Genomic DNA, 19,476 nt, shown 5'->3' with positions numbered 1-19,476 from the left:
CCTGAGACTTGCTGATTGATTAAGAGCCGTCACGAGACAACAGCTGATCATGGGCATGAAAAAAACTCAAAACAAACGCGTTATTTGGAACACTTGCTCTTGACTCACTGTACAGTGAGTGAATATGACCTTCATCTCTTTGTGGACTTCACGTGGTAAGAGATGGGCGGGGCATGCTCTGCCCTGAACATACAAATGGGATTGAACTGTCAGCCAGTAAGCACATTTTACCAACAACCCACCCACCATGACTGGCCAATGCCGACCAATACTCCAGTTGGAAAAAGGTTCTTCTCAAAGTGTTTTGGCAGATCTGAGGCACAGTTTCATTTATTGTGAACCACTCCTGATCATGTCTGAACCAGGAGGATCTAAATCCCATCTATTACCTTTTCAAGGAAAATGCTAGATTTTTTTATTGCCCTGAGTGAACAAAAATCCAAGCTTCAAATTGGCTTCCTTTTTCAATTCGACAAGCCATCTTTGTCATATGTTGAACCTGGCAAAAGTTGCCATGCAAGGGAGGCAAAAATAATTCTGAGAGGATGTAACCAGTGTTATTAGAAGATCGCCGTTGTCTAGCTTTGATGCCCAAAAACTCCCTCCTCACAGTCCATGGATGTGGAATCCATACATTAGGAACAAAATCCATCTCATTATATCAGGTTGATGAAGACTAAACACAAATATTGTATCTCATTCTATTCCTTATTGCTACTGTCACTCAAAGTCATGTAATTGGTTAATCTTTGTCAGCTTATTTTGAGCTCAAAGTTCTTGGTGTTAGATAATTGTGTTGTAGATATGAAGGGACGTTATCTGATTGGCCTCACTCACTCTCAGGTGTTTTCTATTACTTCCACTATTCCACTCATTACTGGTATTTGTAGAATTGAAATAGGGGAAGATCAATTTGCTCGCATTATTGATGGGTTCCTCTCCCCAACATAACTATTTTGTGTTATCCTTTGGGGAAGGGCATATTTCTAAAGTTGATTTGGCAAGAGGCTATCATCAAATTCCAATGGCTGAGGGGGGACTTGCCAATGACCATACTAATCACATCATTTGGGTTTTATGCTTTTTGCAAATACCTACTAACTTTCCAACATGTAATGGACTGCATGTTTCATAGATTGCTTTTCTTATTTGTGTACTTGGACGCTATTTTTGGATAGCCTATTCTTCCGCACTTGAACATTAAGGACTTCTAAGGCAAGTTTTCAGGCCCTCCAAGATGCTGGGGTGATCTTTCAGCCAACAAAATGCTTATTGAACGTGTCAGAGTTGATTGTTCTTGGGCAGACAAGAGCCATCCACTAAGTACAAAGTGGGTGCAAAAAGGGGATTGTTCATTTGACTTTATTTGATTGAAAATAGTGATTGACCACCATTTAATCTGTTAGAACACAGTTACAATTGAGATTTGAATTTAATCCAGACAACTGTCGTCATTTTGAATGCAGGGTTTGTCTGAATTGGTACAAACCATATTGATAACTTGGTTTGTTTGAAGGAGAAACACTGTTTCTTGAGGCTTTTGGGGGTTCATCGTTTCACCGTCGCATTGCCTATGTTGCTAGCATTGTGATGATGCATCTTTCCTTTCTGAATCTTAATAATGGTGGCAATAGATTTCCTCTGCATGCCGGAGATGGAACTTTGTAACGCAGAAACTTTATACCGCTGAAAACCGGTCCTTGTAAAAGAAAATAACATTCTAGCAAAACAGGACATTGCAATTGTATGTTACAATGTTCGTTACAGCGGGTCTTATTTTTAATCTGGGCCACTTTTCTCCAGTTTCAGCCAAAGAAATCGGGTTATTGCGATTTTTTATGAAACAATTCGCAAATATTGCGTCCAACAATTGATGAGTATGTAAGGATACACGGGGATAAGGGTTTGAAGATTTAAGGGTTCTTTGGTTTTGATGTCTTTTCTCTTTTACTAAAAAAATGTAATTTTTTTATCTTTGTTCCATGATTTGAGAAAAACAAACGTAAGGCAATCACTTCACAATCGAAGGCCGTGCCACAAGTTTTGTTATTCTTTGTTCATGTTTTTCCCGCGGTCCTTTTTGTTTCTTCAATAGGCATTTCCCCCTTTTTCTGCCTTGACACTACCGCAGCCAGATGCACTTATACTTGTCCATTTAACTTCTTAATTTTACAATTTTTGTGGGTAACTTTTCCTGCTTCTTGACTTCTCTTGCGCCATTGCAAATTATTTATTTCTTCCAACAGACTTCGTCCTCATCCACCCAGTGCTTACTTTCAATAGGTTTCTTCCTCTTGTAAAAAAGAAAGCAAAGGTATTGGAAGGGGTAAAAACCTGTTATCAGTAGCATTGCTCAAAAATAAACGCGTTACAAGTAACGCCTTTACTGAAGCCATGTGTATGTGAGTGTATGTAGGGAGGGGATGTGGTGCATTTTTTTAGAGTGAGAGAGGTCTTTGGTTCAGTTATCCTCCCCAACCATTCCAAAAAGAAGATATTTGACGCTAATCAAACCTACAGACGGAAAACCACTCTGATGCGGACACAACACTGCCTATCGGATAAAATTGGACGATTTGATTGATGGCCGGCATCGCTGGATGGATGAGGCTTGTCCCTCTGACCCTAGCAAACACCATCTTTTTTGAATATGTTATTATGGGGACAAACTGAGTCACGGATTGCAAGAGGTAGTATAAACAAGACCAGAAGGACAGACAGGTGTCGTGGATTCAAATCGCAATTCCCCAGACCGACCCTTTGTTGCAACTAGGCAGTCAACGTGAATAAGCCAATAATTTTCTCCCAAAATTGGTTTTTAACCCCGATGCCGGGAGGACGTAGTGATTAGCGAGGTTTCGTAGAGTGAGATGTCCCCGAGCGCTTCTCCTTCCGGACCTCTGTTAAGGAAACCTTTAGACGCTATAGGGCTAGTAAAGTAAACGCGTTCATGGACAACTGGCGTTATTCCATGGAGTAAAATCAAAGACAACATGCCCAGCCATTCCGCACTGTGCATGCATTGGATTTTGGTATTTTTTCCATTTTACATGCTTGTCTAGGCAATTAGCATTGTGGTGTTGAGCCAATTTGATAGTGCGTTCACTGATTAACACCAAATATGCTCATTTAGTAGGGTTTTGTAACACAACTTGCTCAAAATCACTCGATTATTGAAAATTCAATGGGCAAATGGTGAGAGTTGACTGTGATGTTTGTCTTAGTTCTCTCTCCCCAAATGCCCAAAATCAGGGTGCCGGACCACATTTTTCCTTGAATTTCCTTTACTTGACATCCCCTATACATGCACAAGTGGAGAACCAACCTGACGAGGACAAGACGAAGAATTAGACGATGCCATGCCTGGTTTAGCTTGAAGGCTTAACCCTCCTAATGACATTCATGTAACTTTAAACCCTCCGACCGCAAAAACACAACACTTACATTTGTGAAGTAAATGAAATTCATGGAAAATTCGGTGCTGCACCCTGATTTTGAGCATTTTGTGGAGGGAGAATTTAGACAAACATGACAGCCAACTCGGGCCGTGATCCAATTGAATTTTCAACCATCAATTGAGATGTGATGCAAATTCAAATAAATATCATGTTGGTGCAGTTCTGTCACTATACTAATATTTTGGCTCAAAATCAGAATACCATTTTCTTCAAAAAGCCATTGCAATTCAATCAAATGAAAATATATGACAAATTCAGTTAATTCCCAACGCAAGTTGGCTGCAATGTTTGTCTCAATTCTCCCATTAGCAAGTGCTAAAAAACAGTGTCCAACACACGCTTGGTTCCTCGAGTTTCCATTACTTCACCTCCTAATATAAACCAAACGTCTCAAAAACTAAAGAACCACATGAACAATTGATGATCACAGTGCTTACGAAGTAACCTCTTGATTAAGCTAATAAGTATTTACACACGCCATGAATGATTGGTTCTACTTCTATTCGATCAACAAACTATACAAGGACCATCAAATGGGACAGAACAACAAACAAATTCTGTAATTTTGTTTTGGATGATCACATTAAAGATGCTTGAGTAAAAAAACAGAAGTGATCAATTGGTTTTAACTGTAGTTTTATACGAAATCTTCCCCTTTGACCTTGAAACGACAAAAACTCAAGTCAATAATGCAATTCTCCATATTGTGTTGGTCCAGTCCACAATCAAATTCTTTCCATCACTGAGAAAAGATCGAATTTTCACATTACTTGGGGTTGTTCATCATCAGTGTTGTGATGGCCCCATAGTTTTTATGTTCACCTCTGTTAATAACGTGAACTTAAGGAAATTCAAGGAAAGTTGTCGCTCGGTACCCTGATTTTGGGCATTTTATAGACAAAACATTTTGGGGAAAAGTCACAGCCAACTCGCGTCGTGATGCAACTGAATTTTCAATTATTTAGGGAATTTGGGTTACTATACTTAAAATGTCATTTTTTTGGTACAATATTGTCGCTCGCTTTAGAGAGCTGTAAGTTAGACTTATCATTTTCATACTTCTTAATTAGAACAGCGCAAAAATGGTATCCCCTCCTTAACTTTGGCCCTCTTAGATGCATCGCAATGGATTAATGTTTCAACAATTTGCTCAATGACATTACTCGGATCCTTTTAAGGGGTCATAAATTAGTTTTCTTCTTTCAAGCCTTTTCCTGAATGTAATATTTTTCGTCTTTGATAAGCTGTGCAAATCGTTTTTTTGAAATAAAATTGAAGGTTTCAAACTTCATTTGCAAGCTAGAAAATCAAAAGCTATTTGTTTTTGTTTTTTTTTAAATGAATATTTTCGTTAGTAAAATTGCCACCATCCAATTCTTTCAGTCAACTTCTTGTACTGAGCCATACTGCAAACTGGAATCTAGTTATGGGTTTTGACGTATTCGAAGTGTGAATTAATGGCACAAGTAGAAGGAATCTTGTTCCTGGAGTTCCCCAGGGTTCCATCCTTGGGCCTTTACTATTTATCCTGATCATCTCCTCTACAAACATTACCCCTTATTACATCCATCTCGTCGTACGCTGATGATACCAAGTTAGTTTTTGGTAGAAATTTCGGTAACACTCAAGCCCTACAAAACTATTTAGATCAGGTTTATAACTGAGTAGGTGGAAAAACATGTAGTTGAATGGTGAAAAGTTTAAAGCCATGACGTTTGATCCCAAGGGCTTCGAAAACCGACCTATTTAGAATGTTGTCAAAACCCAATAGAAATGGTCGCCTCAGTAAAAGATCTCGGAATAGTTGTTGCTAATGATGGACAGTTCGAGGAACATATCCAAATTTAAATGAGCAATGGATATACCGCACCTTCAAGTCCCGAGACGCATTTAGTATGAAAACTTTATACAACTCAATTGTTCAGCCACGCTTGGAATATTCATCCACCATTTGGGCTCCAATAACTGCAGCAGGTCTAAACAAGATTAAAGGACTGTAGAGGAGTGTCGCTCAAAACATTGCAGGCATGATTTTGATTTTTGATTTTGAATGTATTTATAAGTACAAGTAATTTGAAGGTGAGGTCATCTTTGGTACATGGTACACATATCAGGCTTGGATTAGTGACTAGTGCATGAAAATCGAGATAACACATCACAGGGGATAAATGGGCAGCGACTGATTGATGGCAGACTTGAAAGAGCTGATTTTTTGGACAGTTCGAGATTCAACGGGGAGAACATTATACAGTCTGACAGCATTAGTAATAAAATTATTGCCCAGCGCAGGAGGCCGAAGGTCACGACGGACTGTATTTCGAGTGGCTATGGGGGGGACCAACCACAGGCAGAAAAGACTTATCTATTCCTTTTGTTCGATTATTGAGAATTTTCCAAACTTCCACCAAAGAGCTCTGAATTGCTATTTGGTTCAATGAATGGAAGCTCTTGTCGGAAAAAAATTACTCGATTCTAATATGGTCGTTTCTTGTGCCACTTCAATTATTGGGATCGGCTCCAATCTTTGGAACTATACAGGGTTCAACGAAGATACGAGCGACATGTAATTATCTTCATGTTCAAATAATACCTCCATGACCTGTGTCACAACCCAGAAGTTGAACACACATTAAGCGATAGAAGAGGGATTAGTTGTACCAATCGACATCGGGTGAATTCGATGACATCAAGATCTTGAAGAATCTTAAGGCAGGCGTTGTCTTGAGCAGGGGCCCTGCCCTGTTTGACCTTTTACCATCAGCTCCCCGACAATCCTACGATTTAGATTAACCTTTGTTAAGGGCGGCTTTAAACTAGAATGAAAAACCAAGATTGAATCCGGTTTGAGGATGGACGTAGGGCTAGTGGTGGGGCGACTCTAGTCTTTCACTGTATTCAAGTCGAACAAAAAGACACATGTTGCGAAAAACTCGACCCAGCACTAGTCCTACTTCCATCCACAAACCGGATTTAATCCTGGTTTTCCATCGTAGTGTAAATCAATTTTTTTGCAATCGATACCTGACCAAACCTTGAAATGAAAGAAGCAAAAAACACTTTCATTTGTTTAGTATGACAGAATAAGCATTAAAACCAAAGAACGCTTAAATCTTCAAACCCTCCAATCCTTGTATCCTTGCATCCCTCTACTCTTGCATCCTTGAATATTCGCAATTTGTTTCACGTTATATTTATGTTCAACAAAAGCTAAAACATCGTAAAAACCATTTTCTGCAATTATAAGCTACCTTTTCGCTCCAAAAGTAACGTTTTCTGTAACGTTAAAGCAAAAGGAACCGTAAAGTATCCCCGTTTTAGAGAAGTAACGGCAAAGGAGCTTTTTTTTCGGCAACGGTTCAAGCCCTGGCTTTGAACAGACAGGGATTGCGAAATAGGGCGACATCCAGTGAAGTAAATAGTTATTCTTTATTTGTTCGTGAAGATCTACTTTAAGTTTATCCTTACGTAATTTCTATCATGTAAGTATAATCTGCCAAGGGGAATCGACTCGCTTGAGTCGTCAAGATATCAAAAACAATTCGGCCTAGTCCAAAGCATCTTCATTCTTTTGGTAAAAAATAGAAAGAGGTGTTCCGGTATTTCGGTTGCAAGATAATTAGCAGAGCAGTATTAACGAAATTACAACAATTCGTTCCTCTTTTCGAAAAAAGACCCGTAATCCTGTTACATCTTAAAATGCTGTAATTACAACGACCCCAAAAAAACAAAAATTACACGTTACTCATTACTCAATACTCATTCATTTTTTCACACTCCGGAGCGACATTTAAGGTTTCGTTTCTCTCGTGGCAACTTAGTAAACTTGAAGCTTTTCCTTTATACTTATCCCCCCCTTTAAAAATTGGAACAACGTGAGCTAATTATAGTGAAGATGGAAACTTGCCCTGATCCAAGATGCAACGCATCAAGTACGAGAAAACAGGAGCAAGAACCAGTGAGCATCTGATCAGAAACTGAGATGTCACCCCATCAGGGCCAGGAGAGCTCGAGAGCTTCTTCAAGTCGGTAAAACTCTGATGTCCAAATCAAAGAAAGATTGACTCCAATGATAATTTCTGAAATTTGATCTCTTAGGAATAATGTCGGCATGAGCCAATCTAGGGAGGCAATCTTGACATTCATTTTTTTGTTTGGTTTTTCACGGGCTTTTCTAACCGCAACAGGGAATGTAATCCCTAGTACTATGAAAATGAAAGGTTGTAATTCGTCTATCTATTACCTTTCAATCTTTATATGATATTTGGTCTACCAACGAATTTGAGTTGGCAGACCGAGCTAGTCCTTGAATATATGGTTGATCAGGAATGCTTTCTAAAAATTGGTCCAAGTCTGACTTGAAAGATGCAACCGGATCAACAAGGGCTACGTATTCCCCACGAATATTAGAGGGAAGCAAGTTAAACAATGAAGGAGCCTGAGAAAGAAGAGAAGTGGACTTCATTGTTCGAACTAGCCTGGATTCTCGAGGGCTTGAAGGTGCTCTCAAAACACACATTAAGCCTCGACGGTCACTACAATTGACCCTAAAACCTGGGTTGGGACAAAGCTCATGGATGCTCTTGAAGACGATACCTTTCGTACCTTCTCTGAACACTGTACAGTCCCAACTATTTTTAGTCTCTCCCAATACGAGAGCTCTCTCATTCCTGTGATGTTCTTAGTGAAACATCTTTGGACTTGTTCGACCTTTTTCAAACCTTCTGAACTCATTGGAGCCCAAATGGGTGAAGCATATTCAAGATGTGGTTGAACAATCGACTTGTACAGAGGAGTCCTCAAGGTCCATGTAGGTGCTGATCCAGTAGAATGATTTTAGTCAGCCTTGCACAAGTTTTTGGCTAAAATTCCAGATTAACCCTATATTGAAGAGCCATTTCCACTAAATCCAATTCATGGGTCAATCAGATAATTTATGAATTTAAAGCTAGGTACGATTACTAGGTTTTCCATCTTGAAGTGATGGGAATTCAGGAAATAAGGTTTAATGAAAACCCTGAATGCCTAAATGGCTCTATGCTAGCTTCTCTTAACTTTGCTTACCGTTTTCAGGTCTTTCCATGATGAGCACAAAATGACAAAGGCGTTGTCAATTTTGTTTCGAAATACCACACACTTGACTTCAACAAAAAGGTAATCCTTTGTAACCTTTCCGTCAAAGTGCAATAACTGTGTAATGTCTTAAGCAAGTGTCGAGCTATTAGTTCTCGTCTTTTTGGAATGAGAGTAGAATAAAGCCTTCTAAATTACCCAGAGGAAGAACGTGTTTCTTGCAGCTTTGCATTGAAGCTTAATCGGTAACCATATTACAATCTTAAGGCACCTCATTACCGGGTGGTCTGGGCTAAAAAGTTTTGAATTATAGGCTAAGGTGGGCGATGTCAGTGCAAACCCAAGTCCCATACTTTCACAAAACTTGTAACTAGGTGAAAGTTTTTACAGTTACAAAGCAGTTTCCAGAATTCACGCTTTTACTTGCAGGAGGTTTTAAATGACGATATACAACATTTCCTGTAACCGAAGTTCTTGAGACGAGACTTCAATTCTGTGAAGCATTTTGAAGCTAAAAAGAGTGACATTAAATAAAATATTTTTGTTGCTAATAGAGAATTGCGCTCCAAGTTTCCATTAACTAGGATTAGCTTTTAATGCGTTTTCAGGCATGGAAATCTACAATTCGATCTAGAAGTCCATAACGCAATCAATTGCAAGTTATTTCGTGTCATTTCACTCGCAAGAACAAAGGCCAATATATATTTAGTAGTATTTTTTTACAACTTGATGCACCATTTTAACCACGGTGATTTATTGTTATTACGACACCCGGTCAAATTAATGCATTAAATACTTTGTCCTATGAGGACAAAGTAACCGAATTTTGATAATTTGAACTAAGATGATAGTAAATAAAAGAATATGCAACCAAAAAAAACGATGATCCCCATTTAAAATTTTGGATGATCAACGGAGGAGCCGTAGAAACATGACGAATAGAGTGGTTCATTTTGCAAGCCTAAACAGAATCGCCTGAACCCAGTGTTTTTCAAGGGAAATTTGCATTTGACTCTTCAGTAGGAATCGAAGTCAAGCATTAACTTGAATTTCAAGTAATTGAGTAGTATTCTCCGTTGGCCAATGCTTGATTCTCAGTGATGCTGTTGCTCGCTTTCACGCGACAATAGGTCAACAGGGGCATGTCGATGGGCCAGACGTCGTCACAGATCTTTTGGATCAGATCCAAGATGTCCTGACGAAGGGAACGACGAACTCCTCGTTTCTATCCCCTTCTGTAAAGAGCTTTCTTATCCAACGTTCGGCAGCATTTATTGTCCTGAACAGAACCCTCTCAAACATTGATTTGTTGTCAAAATCTACCATCTCATTATCACCATCATCATGGCCGAGAACAAAGAGAACGAGGCCCAGGAGGAGGTGGCACCTCCTCATGGCGACTACGAAAGCGATCTGAACACCATGTTCATCTTGGACTTGATGCGTCAGAAACGTGAGAAAATCATGCGATTGAAGAAGGACGAGCTCATCAATGAGATGGCCAAGAAGCAGAAGGAGAAGATGGCTCAAGCCCGAAAACCCGACTACGGTGTGACAGATGGCAGTGGATTTATGGGTGTGACAGGTCTGCTTCAAAACCCAAAGAAGTACGATTGGCGAGAGCAGAAGCGGGCGCGAGAAGCCGCAGAGGCCGGAAAGTAAAGCATGTGTTGTCTTGATCTGTGTTAAAAAGGCCCACCCTTCCTCTTAATTGAGCCCAGTACGTGTATTGTGAGTGTTGCAATGGAAATCTTCATGATAATAAAAGTGTTTTGGTGTTAGTTAGTGCTGGAATCTTGGCGTTTTTATGGTGGTTTTTTTTCGCAAGCGTAGTAACATCAGACATAGAAGTAGAGTTTAGAGGAAATGAAAACGATACTAGGGTTCCTCGTCAGAGAAGTCCAAAGGAATGTTTCGGCCTGTCGAAGCTTATTGCGTCCTCAAGATGATATGAACACCCGAATCCGTAAATACGGGCTCGCTCATCTCACCCACCGGCAAAGCAAAGGTGGCGTCTTCGAAAGGTTTCTGGAAAAAAAACTCCCAAATTTTAAAAAAGATGCATCTCTTATATAAAAACCTACATATGACCTTTTACCTGCATTTGCCCGCGACCAAATGGGCCCAAATTGCCTCCATGTTTAGCAGAAGAGCAATCAGAGTACTTTGAAGCCAGTTCCGCAAAAGTGGCTTTGCCGGAGGTAATCTCTTCACGATAACCTTCCAGGATCTCTAGGGCTTCCTCTTTGGTTCGGGTGATATTCTCCTCTCGCCACGAGCTTGGTCGTCTGGAGTCCTTGTGCTTGACCAACAAATGACTCGCCTCAACTTTCTCTTGCGACGACTTCTCGGCCGGTTTGGTTGGTCGATCCCATTGAGATTCTTTGGTATATTGGTTGATAAAGTAGGATTGTCCTAAAGTTAGATAATAGGGATTTATTGAGATTGGCTGTGCAATATCGACTGATGGTTAAACAAACGGCTTAAAATAAATACGCGATGAATAGTTAACACTTGTATTGAACAATTGAACGAGACGGGATAGAAAGATCTTGAATTCGATTAAGCCACTTCACTTGGCATACAAAGATTAAAAACGGAAATTTAGATCTTGGACGCAGCCACAATTTTTTTGATGACGGCCATGGGCACCTCCATGGTTTGATCGTCGACGAGAACAACATCAAATGCATCCATGAATTGAGGTAATCGCTCTTCAATCTTGGCATTGAGAAATCCAACTTTGAGAATAGCCGATGGGTTCTCAACGCCGTCGGCCATTTGCAGATCTCCCATGGAGTCGCCCAACAAAATGACGTTATGGCGAGCTTGAAGTTCTTTGAAGTATGGCGAATCATGAATTGCGTTCTCGTTCTTGTTGAACACGTGGATCATTTCGCCTTCCAAGTCGGTGATCAGACCCTTCGCATCCGACTTGAACATATTGGACACCACTTTGACATTGTTGTGCATCAATTGGAAGTACTTCAGGACCTCGACTACCAAGTTGCCCAAACCGGCGGATAAAATCAGCATCGGGACTTTCTTGTCATCCAACAGATTCATCATGGAGTCGGTTCCATCACGGAAAGCCACATTCGAATCCGCCACCATCTTCGGGAACATGTTCACATTGATCTCATACTCTTTCAAAAGTCGATTGGCGTGTGTGTACCATTCGATCATGTAGGGCGTCTTCTCTTCGTTGCTCATGGCCGAATCTTGCTCAATCTTGAGATACTTTGTTCTCAGAGCGTGCGTCTCATCCAAGTAAGCCTTGGGCAAGAATTTGTAGTTCTCCATCACTCCCCAAGAACAATCCACGGGTTTCCCATCCTGATGAGCTCGGGTGAGAGTGTAATCGAAATCCACCACCAATTGCAATTGCTCGGCTCCTCCTTGAACCATGCCTTCAATCAATCGATTCACGTGCGATGGATCGCGGATTTTGACCTTCGTCGGAGCCAATTGACTCACAAAATCCGCCCAGGGAGTACCCGTTGTAGCGCTCATGGTGCGATGAAAGGCTTGAGCAGTGAACAAAGGTCTGACGAGAATGGAACAGATATTCAACCCGGTACACGGTCCCAGATAGTGGAGCATTTATTTGACTGACGTCAATGCTCAAATTTGATGTGGCTCTTGGTTTTGCTGATGGAAAACCAGATGTGAGAGTGCAGCTAGATATTTTCAATCTCTGAACGAGGAATTGCCAAGTTGAAAACGAGTCTCGATCGGCTTGAAATCAATCGAATAGAAATCGAATAGAAAGCAATGCTTCAGCGATTCCTTTCCGGACTTCGAAGAAATCTCTGAACAATCTTTCCCTCAGCTGTCGAACAACTTGAAGAGCAAGGGAATCTTGGAATCGCCGATTGGCGCCTCTTTTTTATTAGGCCTCTAGGTTGGGAGAACTGCGGGTAACGGCTACATAGATCCTATATTACTTACCCGTGGATCGTGAGGTTCGCTCTTCCCAACCTTCAGGCACGTCAGACATTTTGGAGACAAGATATTAGCCGATAACTTGAAGAGTGTGATTCACACGTTTCGTGAAAAGATCGTTCAAGCGAACAGAGCTCAGCGTGACCTTGACCATGTTTAAAGCTATGCAATATGTGGGATAACTCCGAAGCTCTTTCCTTTGTAGTAGCATCGTGCACTACAGTTCTTTGTCAAAATAATCTTGAAGGAATTTCTTTTGAAGTTAGAAATTCGTTCGAGTTCGAGTCCAAGGATATTTATGAAATAGTTTGACTTGGTCACCTTTTCACGTGCTTTCTCTAAAACCAGGGTGCGAAAAACGGCAAATTCTGGACACGTAGATCAGTTTAGATGATGGATTTTTTTTTGAGTGAACAAAAAAGTCGAATCAAATTTATGGAGCACAAAACTTGGTGGAGAATATCTAGCCGAAAAGGGCGGGTAGGAAAAAAGAGAGGAGACCAATAGAAATTTAAGACCATTTGAGACAATGGTTATCATCAAGCAATGAGGTTTCTTTGTGACATAAATCAACAAGATTGTGGCAAAAGTTGTAAGTAGATGAATTAGTTAAGATTGGGTAACAACAAACACACGCTCACACGCACACATGTTCACATTATGCTATTAAGACTCTTGACCCAAGAGAGGGGAGGAGGAGAAGAGGGCAAAGATCACATTTAGCGAGTGTTTCAACTTGAACGGGACTACAGCTCCACGTGTGGGTAGGATGGAAAATCCACGATCTTGATGTTCTCTTTCGTTTTGTAGGATGGATACAGACCCACTCGATTTGTTCGGTGGTTCCGACCCTTGTTAAACCCGTTCCAATGGTTCCCAGCCACTCCAATGACATCGCCCTTCTTCAGCTCGATTTCCTGCCGATTCTTGGGAGTGTGGTCCATGATGGCGATTTGCTGATGCTCGCTCTGTCCGCCATAATACCAGATGTCATCCAGACTCTTGAAACGGTCCGCTCCGTCTGTGAATCGCTCTTGGAGGATCTCATAGGCGATCCGACACACTTGGGACGAGAAGGTGCACACTAGATAATCGGCTTGGGCCAGCAGATGAATATCAATGATAATACCCTTCAAGGAGTCCTTGTTGTAGCGGGAAGACACTGCGGCACTTTTGGCAATGTCTGGATTTCCATGAAACGTGAAATCTGGATAGTTCTTTTGACATTCGGCAAGCACTTTGGGATCATCCGAGGCCACATACACACTCTTTGTGACTATTGGTCTACCTTGTCGCACTTCTTGCAACTGGAAATACTCTTTCACATGTTTCATGTACTCGTCCACACCGTGAAAAGCGGCTTCTGTCCCGACTTTGTCCGTGCGACGCACATGGATTCCGACCATTGGTGAACTGAAGCCTTGAGACTCGACACTTTCGTCCAAAGTCTGCTGCAGGTCCCGCTGAGGGCGAAGCATGTACTTCAAGAACTGTGACACCCACCAAACGATGGGATCACCATGGAGAAGGATGATTCGCTCGGAGAGATCTTTGGGAATGGAGGGCGGGAGGAACTCCGGTCGAGGGTTCACAGAATCGACAATACCTAACTCGACGACCAGTCTATCGGGCGTGCCCGGCCAAGAGCGTTTCCCTTCGAGGCTGGGCTTTGGGCAAGTCTCACTTAAGGGCATGTACAATTCTTCAAATCCGGCCTTGTTGTACTTCCAGCCTTTGCTTTTCAAGACGAGCATACGCTCTGTACCGTAAGCCACGATGAAACAGTAGATGGCGTGATGAACCTGACAGCCAAACCCACAGCCTTTGTTCAGACTGCACAATAGTTTCTTGGCCGATTGGCAATCACTGGGATTTTGGAGGGTGTAAATGCGCTTCTGGACAAGGTCACTGAGGGACTTGGCTTCATTCTTGCGCCATTGCTCGAAGCCATCCACCTGGGCGAGGTTCATGAGGGCCACTTGCATAGCTTGCTCTCGATGTTGGATGTCCTCCACAAACCCTTTCAGATGGGTTTGGAGCTCGGCAGGCGTCTCTGGTTTCCGAACCACCCCCTCCAGATTATCCCGGAGAAACCACCACAATTCATCCAAGTCGCGTTTGATATGACGCCGCATGAGTTCGTACTCAAGCGGAGGTCCGTCAACGAACCTTGACAAGGCTCGACTAAGGTCCGGACGAGCCCAGTCCATACCGGACGATTGGGCGTCCCCTTTGGACTCCAACTGGTTTTGAGCCTTTCGCAACAAGTCCCTGAGATCAGAGTTCTCCCGGCCGAGACGTTTGACATCTTGCTGAAAAGCATTCAGCTTGTCCTCGGTTTGACTCAACTTATCCGAGCATCCGCCGAAATTCGTCGGAATCGCATACAAGAACAGGATCAAAGTGATCAAAAACCAAGCAGCCACAAACAGGTTCATCCATCGCCAACGACCCATCCTGTCCCCCTGCCTTACGTCCCACTATCTTATCACAGCATGAATCAAAAGTTCAGTTCTTGTTGCTCATGCGCTGGAATCTGCCTATGGAGGCGGTCCAACGAGCGTTTAACCTGGCTCTTAAGGGCCGAGCGATCGTGCTCCAGTAAGGCCACGGAACCCGGGCCCGAGGCACACTGGAACACTCGGGCCTGCTTGGCCAGACTGCCTAACTCGGAGGAAAGAACGTGGAGCTCCTGGAGCCGTTTAGAATCCCGTTGGGCAATCTCAGCAGAAGTAAAGAAACGCTCGGGATCGACGACGACGGGACGAGCGCGATTCTCCGCCGTGGTCTCGGATATCATGGTCCTATAAGCTAAAAGAGGGATGAAGGCGCAACAAACCGGAGAACACTGGGCCGCATTCTCGGGGTGGGAAGGGGGGGGGGGGCGATTCTCGACACGACCGCACGAACAACCGATGCTGCTGTACCGTACATCCGGCGATTCTCGACACGACCGCACGAACAACCGATGACTGACGTCTGTGGGAAAGACTGCTTGCTATCTTGTCACCAATGCCAGTTATTTAGCAGGCGTACAACAGCTGAATCGTATGATGCTGAATTCTAAATTCGGATTTCAATTTTCCGATGAAAGGAGGGTGTCGTGACGATTCGGACCGGTAATTACTGTAATTATCGGTTTACTGGTATCGCGAACTATCCACTCCTTAAAGTTTTATATGTACTTACGGCTAGAACGTTCGGAGGGGCGAGTGAAAAAATAAATGAGGCTGTTAACTTATAACAAATTACATTGGCCAGCATATGGTTTTTTTTAGTTACCGTATGTGTTATTAATGTTCTCAATTGTGTCATTTTATGATTGGGAATAGGAAACACGCAGTTTTCTGTTAACTGTCGCCGTTCCCGATCCACCCTCAGCTTTCTCAATATTTGCGAGTCACACTTATGCGAGTAAGTTCTCGCCATGTCGTTCAATGTTATTCTTGAGTCACGGTCATGAACGGAGACTTATTCGTTATCTTTGCCAAGCGATATCAATAGCAGTTCAATATTTGATAGCAATCTTCATCTTCAAAAGGCCGCGCCTTTCTTGCTTCTTTTGCCGTGACTCATTGGTTTGACACGGATGAGCTTCATCAACACGGATACGGACTGAACAATCGGATCACTTTGATACTCGCCGATTGAACTGCTCATGTCGGTTTCAGTGGAGGCTTCACTTTCCTCCGATCAGCTTCGTTTGGCTGCAGAGCGAGATTTTGCCACGAGCAATTATGAAGCCGCCTTGCAAGCATACCGATCTTTACCCTCATCCTCAGATTGTGCCGCCGATCAGCTCCAGATGGCCAAATGTTGCAAGTACTTGGCCCGTCCTCGAGAGGCTGTGGAGCATTGTAATCGGGCTTTGAAGGACCGTGTGAAATGGAAGGAGGCGTTCTTGCTCCGATCTTCGTTGTTTCAGGCTTTGCATCAACAGTACTTGTCGTCGGGTGAGGAAGAGTTAGATCCAGATCGGAGTCAATGGCGACGTGAGGCTCAATTTGTGGTCAATGCGGCCTTAGAAGCGGATCAAAATGAACCCGGGACTGAGGGACCTTGGCATTTGAGACGACTTGATCGAGCTTTAAGTCTAGCCAAAGATGGTGATGTGATCTTTGTAGAGCCTGGGAGTTACGAAGCTTCGGCCTTGGATGAAGAGGGAGTGGCCTCGCCGTGTTTTATTCATGGCAAAAATGTGTCTATCATTGGATCAAGCCAACGTGATTGTGTCATCGAGTACAAGGAAATCTTACAGGAACGCAATTCTACAGCTAAGAAACTCAATACGTTCTTGATTTGCGCTACGGAATCCAACAAGCCCACGCTCATCAAGAATATCACCTTTCGGAATCTCAACTTGGAATCCAATGGAACAAATACCAAGTTCTTGGGCGTGGCAGCTGGACATGTGCTTATCGAGTCCTGCCTTTTTGATGGTCTGGAATGTAACGAGGTGGATGCCATCTTTTCTAATCAAAAGATCTGCGGCAACTTAGCCAAGAACTACCCTCCACCCAATCTGGAAATCCGTCTGTGCATTTTTGATCATTGCCAGAGTTATGCGGCCATCACAGTCACAGGGGCGACGGTCTTAATCGACTCGTGCTTATTTCTTGGTTCAAATTTGGTCGTAAATGACCGCTCGGAAGTGCAAGTGGTTAATTCAGAATTTGCTCAGACTGGCAATCGACCCGAACAAACCATCAGAGCTTCCAAATCCAAACTTCTCATCTCGGGGACTTACATTCATGGAATTCAACGGACCCTGACCGCATTTTCCCGCAAATCATTGGGCATATCATTGACTTTGAATTGTGAAGCCCGAATCGAGAACTGCTTCTTGTACCTTTGCTCCAATGGAATTGCTTGTCAAGAATCCAACTTGGTGTGCCAAAATAATCTGATCTTCCATTGTGCCAAAAGATTCTCCGAGATTGGACTCTCCTCCCTAGGATTGGAGCCCGCTCAGATCAATTCAACACTTGGACTTTATTCTGCCATCAGTCTGACCTCACGGTCCAAGTATCAGGTGTCCGACAATCATTTTAAAAAGTGCGATATCGGGGTTTATATTGGCAATGAAGCCATGCCAACCTTAAAATCTAACCACTTTGAATCCTCTCTCTTCACCGGAATGTTCGTTCAGGGCCGATCAAAGCCCAATATTCTGGGGAACACGTTCGTGGGCACCACTCACGAGCCGGTCCAATCCCAAGATTGTGGCGGGATTGGGATCTTACTTATTATGGAGGCGGCTGGCCTCATTGGGAAGAACAGCTTTCAGAACTATGACCTAAGTCCCCTAATGGTGTTTCGCACCTGTCATCCAATGCTCAAAGGAAACCAATTTGACAATATCAATTTGGATCGGGAAAAGCAAGCTCAAACCGAGGAGAAAATGAAACTCTTGTTCCAACCGGAGTCGCTCAAAAATGACACTTATTTCTATATTGTTGAGAGCGAACTTGGAGAGCGGGAACTCTATGAAGAAATCTTGAATGGACCAAAAACCTGATTAGCCCCCAACAATTTGATGTATCCCTAGTCCCGCTTCTTGTGAATAACTACTACGTACATAAAAATTGTCTGCCTTTCAAGATGCCAACTTGGAAGAGAAAAAATTAACTAATCAATATTCTCCCATATTAACCTTTTTGTTGTTACAGAAGAGCAAATACCTCCCAAAGACATGACGATTACAAGAGATGGAAACAGAGTGATCTCGCTAATGGGTGAACCTCCCGTTAACTGTTCAGAAAGTGAACGGAAGCAATATATTGAGAGTGCAAATGAATCCGCCCTCACACCGCTTTGCAAACACCCGTTAAATCACTCATGGACTTTGTGGTATTACCAGAACATAAGGTCAAATTCCTGGTTGGAAAACCAGAAAAAGGTCAGTCTTTCTCATGAAGTATTGTAGTAAAATGAACTAGTATTTCCCATTCCCATTGTTCCACGGACCAAAAGATCCAAATTGCACTTTCAAACACTAGCGTGGCAAAGTTTTGAATTGGCAAGCAGGTCTTAACGAACCACGGTTCGTTGGCGAAATCATGTGCACATCTACAGGGAATACTTGACTCCTGCTTCAGTGTCCCATGGGCCAATAGCATACCAGTCTGATAATTTTGTTCAATTGTCGAGACATGTTTCCCTCAACATTCCAATGGCTAGCAATGACTTGTTTCTAGATCAAATTGCATCAATCCTGAATGAACTTTCTTCCATATCTGGATAGGGAATTAGGAATCAATCCAGCGCTGCGGCAAAATTTACGACGTTGCCGCCCAATGTATAAGTATTAAGGTGTATTTAAAACAGGTGTCTTTGAATTGAAATGCAACTCTATTACCTCTTTACTAAGATTGTCACCGGTAAACTCGTGATTATTTTGATAACCATTACTTAAAACGCTCTCGGGTTTGTTTGCTTGTAGGTTTCTACGTTTTCTACGGTGGAAGATTTTTGGTCCTTGTACAATCACGTGGAACAGCCCTCCAGAATTAATTCCTCCAATGACTACTCTGTATTCAAGTCCAACATCAAGCCCATGTGGGAAGATCCGGCCAATAAGAAAGGTGGAAAATGGACCTTGACCCTGGATAAGCGCTTCAGGTATCAGATGCTGGACGAATACTGGCGTGAGATCCTGATGGCCATGATTGGCGAAACCTTCGGAGACAATGGAGACATCGTGAATGGTGCTGTGGTCAACGTGCGTAATAGTAGGGATAAAGTGTCATTGTGGTTAGCAAATGCCCAAAATGAAACCAATATTTTGGCAATTGGCCACTCACTCAAAGCCAGATTGGGTCTGGGGAATGCATTCTCACTCTGCTTTGAGGCCCATGAAGACAGCCAAGTGAAAATTGGGTCCACAGCCAAGACTCGCTTTACGATATAATATAAATCATGTTTCCAGGCCCAAAGAAGGACAATGCCAAAGTATTCACCTCAGAATAATGAGTGCCAACCAATTATTTGATGAAATTACCAT

General features: G+C 42.6%; 6 protein-coding genes across 6 annotated transcripts in view; 3 read left to right on the top strand and 3 right to left on the bottom strand.

Moving 5' to 3' along the window:
* Positions 1 to 9,643: 9,643 nt before the first annotated feature.
* Positions 9,644 to 10,313, top strand: LOC131888829 (uncharacterized). Its single transcript, XM_059237768.1, has one exon. It carries the CDS (start codon positions 9,873 to 9,875, stop codon positions 10,188 to 10,190), a length of 318 nt encoding a protein of 105 aa, XP_059093751.1. The 5' UTR covers positions 9,644 to 9,872; the 3' UTR covers positions 10,191 to 10,313.
* Positions 10,314 to 10,324: 11 nt separating this feature from the next.
* LOC131888828 (putative peptidyl-prolyl cis-trans isomerase dodo) lies at positions 10,325 to 12,638 on the bottom strand. Its single transcript, XM_059237767.1, has 3 exons — positions 12,480 to 12,638; positions 10,627 to 10,943; positions 10,325 to 10,556 (listed from the first exon to the last, which is right to left on the bottom strand). Exons 1-3 carry the CDS (start codon positions 12,526 to 12,528, stop codon positions 10,458 to 10,460), a joined length of 465 nt encoding a protein of 154 aa, XP_059093750.1. The 5' UTR covers positions 12,529 to 12,638; the 3' UTR covers positions 10,325 to 10,457.
* On the bottom strand, positions 10,950 to 12,469 carry LOC131888826 (cytosolic 5'-nucleotidase 3-like). The gene has a single exon (XM_059237765.1). The coding sequence runs from the start codon at positions 12,129 to 12,131 to the stop codon at positions 11,133 to 11,135; it is 999 nt and encodes a 332-aa protein (XP_059093748.1). The 5' UTR covers positions 12,132 to 12,469; the 3' UTR covers positions 10,950 to 11,132.
* Positions 12,639 to 12,854: 216 nt separating the features above from the next.
* LOC131888825 (alpha-(1,6)-fucosyltransferase-like) lies at positions 12,855 to 15,363 on the bottom strand. Its single transcript, XM_059237763.1, has one exon. It carries the CDS (start codon positions 14,927 to 14,929, stop codon positions 13,220 to 13,222), a length of 1,710 nt encoding a protein of 569 aa, XP_059093746.1. The 5' UTR covers positions 14,930 to 15,363; the 3' UTR covers positions 12,855 to 13,219.
* Positions 15,364 to 15,687: 324 nt separating this feature from the next.
* Positions 15,688 to 18,144, top strand: LOC131888823 (uncharacterized). The gene has a single exon (XM_059237761.1). It carries the CDS (start codon positions 16,132 to 16,134, stop codon positions 17,989 to 17,991), a length of 1,860 nt encoding a protein of 619 aa, XP_059093744.1. The 5' UTR covers positions 15,688 to 16,131; the 3' UTR covers positions 17,992 to 18,144.
* Positions 18,027 to 19,476, top strand: part of LOC131888827 (eukaryotic translation initiation factor 4E-1A-like) — a 1,650-nt gene continuing 200 nt past the window's right edge. Inside the window, exons 1-2 of the mRNA XM_059237766.1 lie at positions 18,027 to 18,372; positions 18,916 to 19,432. Of these exons, the coding sequence (XP_059093749.1) occupies positions 18,166 to 18,372; positions 18,916 to 19,383 (675 nt within the window). The 5' untranslated portion in view covers positions 18,027 to 18,165 and the 3' untranslated portion in view covers positions 19,384 to 19,432. The remainder of the gene's footprint in view (positions 18,373 to 18,915; positions 19,433 to 19,476) is intronic.

Source organism: Tigriopus californicus, chromosome 10 (assembly GCF_007210705.1).
Source record: "Tigriopus californicus strain San Diego chromosome 10, Tcal_SD_v2.1, whole genome shotgun sequence".
NCBI lineage: Eukaryota > Metazoa > Arthropoda > Copepoda > Harpacticoida > Harpacticidae > Tigriopus > Tigriopus californicus.
This window is presented reverse-complemented; position numbering and strand designations above follow the sequence as displayed.

Bases quoted from the DNA above. Each gene is read 5' to 3' on its own strand.
- LOC131888829 (XM_059237768.1), top strand. From the start codon at position 9,873: ATGGCCGAGAACAAAGAGAACGAGGCCCAGGAGGAGGTGGCACCTCCT.
- LOC131888826 (XM_059237765.1), bottom strand. From the start codon at position 12,131: ATGCTCCACTATCTGGGACCGTGTACCGGGTTGAATATCTGTTCCATT.
- LOC131888828 (XM_059237767.1), bottom strand. From the start codon at position 12,528: ATGTCTGACGTGCCTGAAGGTTGGGAAGAGCGAACCTCACGATCCACG. The intron at 10,944-12,479 runs GTAAGTAATATA...ATCTAACTTTAG, and splicing joins GCGAACCTCACGATCCACGG to GACAATCCTACTTTATCAAC. The intron at 10,557-10,626 runs GTAAAAGGTCAT...TTTTTTTTCCAG, and splicing joins TTGGTCGCGGGCAAATGCAG to AAACCTTTCGAAGACGCCAC.
- LOC131888825 (XM_059237763.1), bottom strand. From the start codon at position 14,929: ATGGGTCGTTGGCGATGGATGAACCTGTTTGTGGCTGCTTGGTTTTTG.
- LOC131888823 (XM_059237761.1), top strand. From the start codon at position 16,132: ATGTCGGTTTCAGTGGAGGCTTCACTTTCCTCCGATCAGCTTCGTTTG.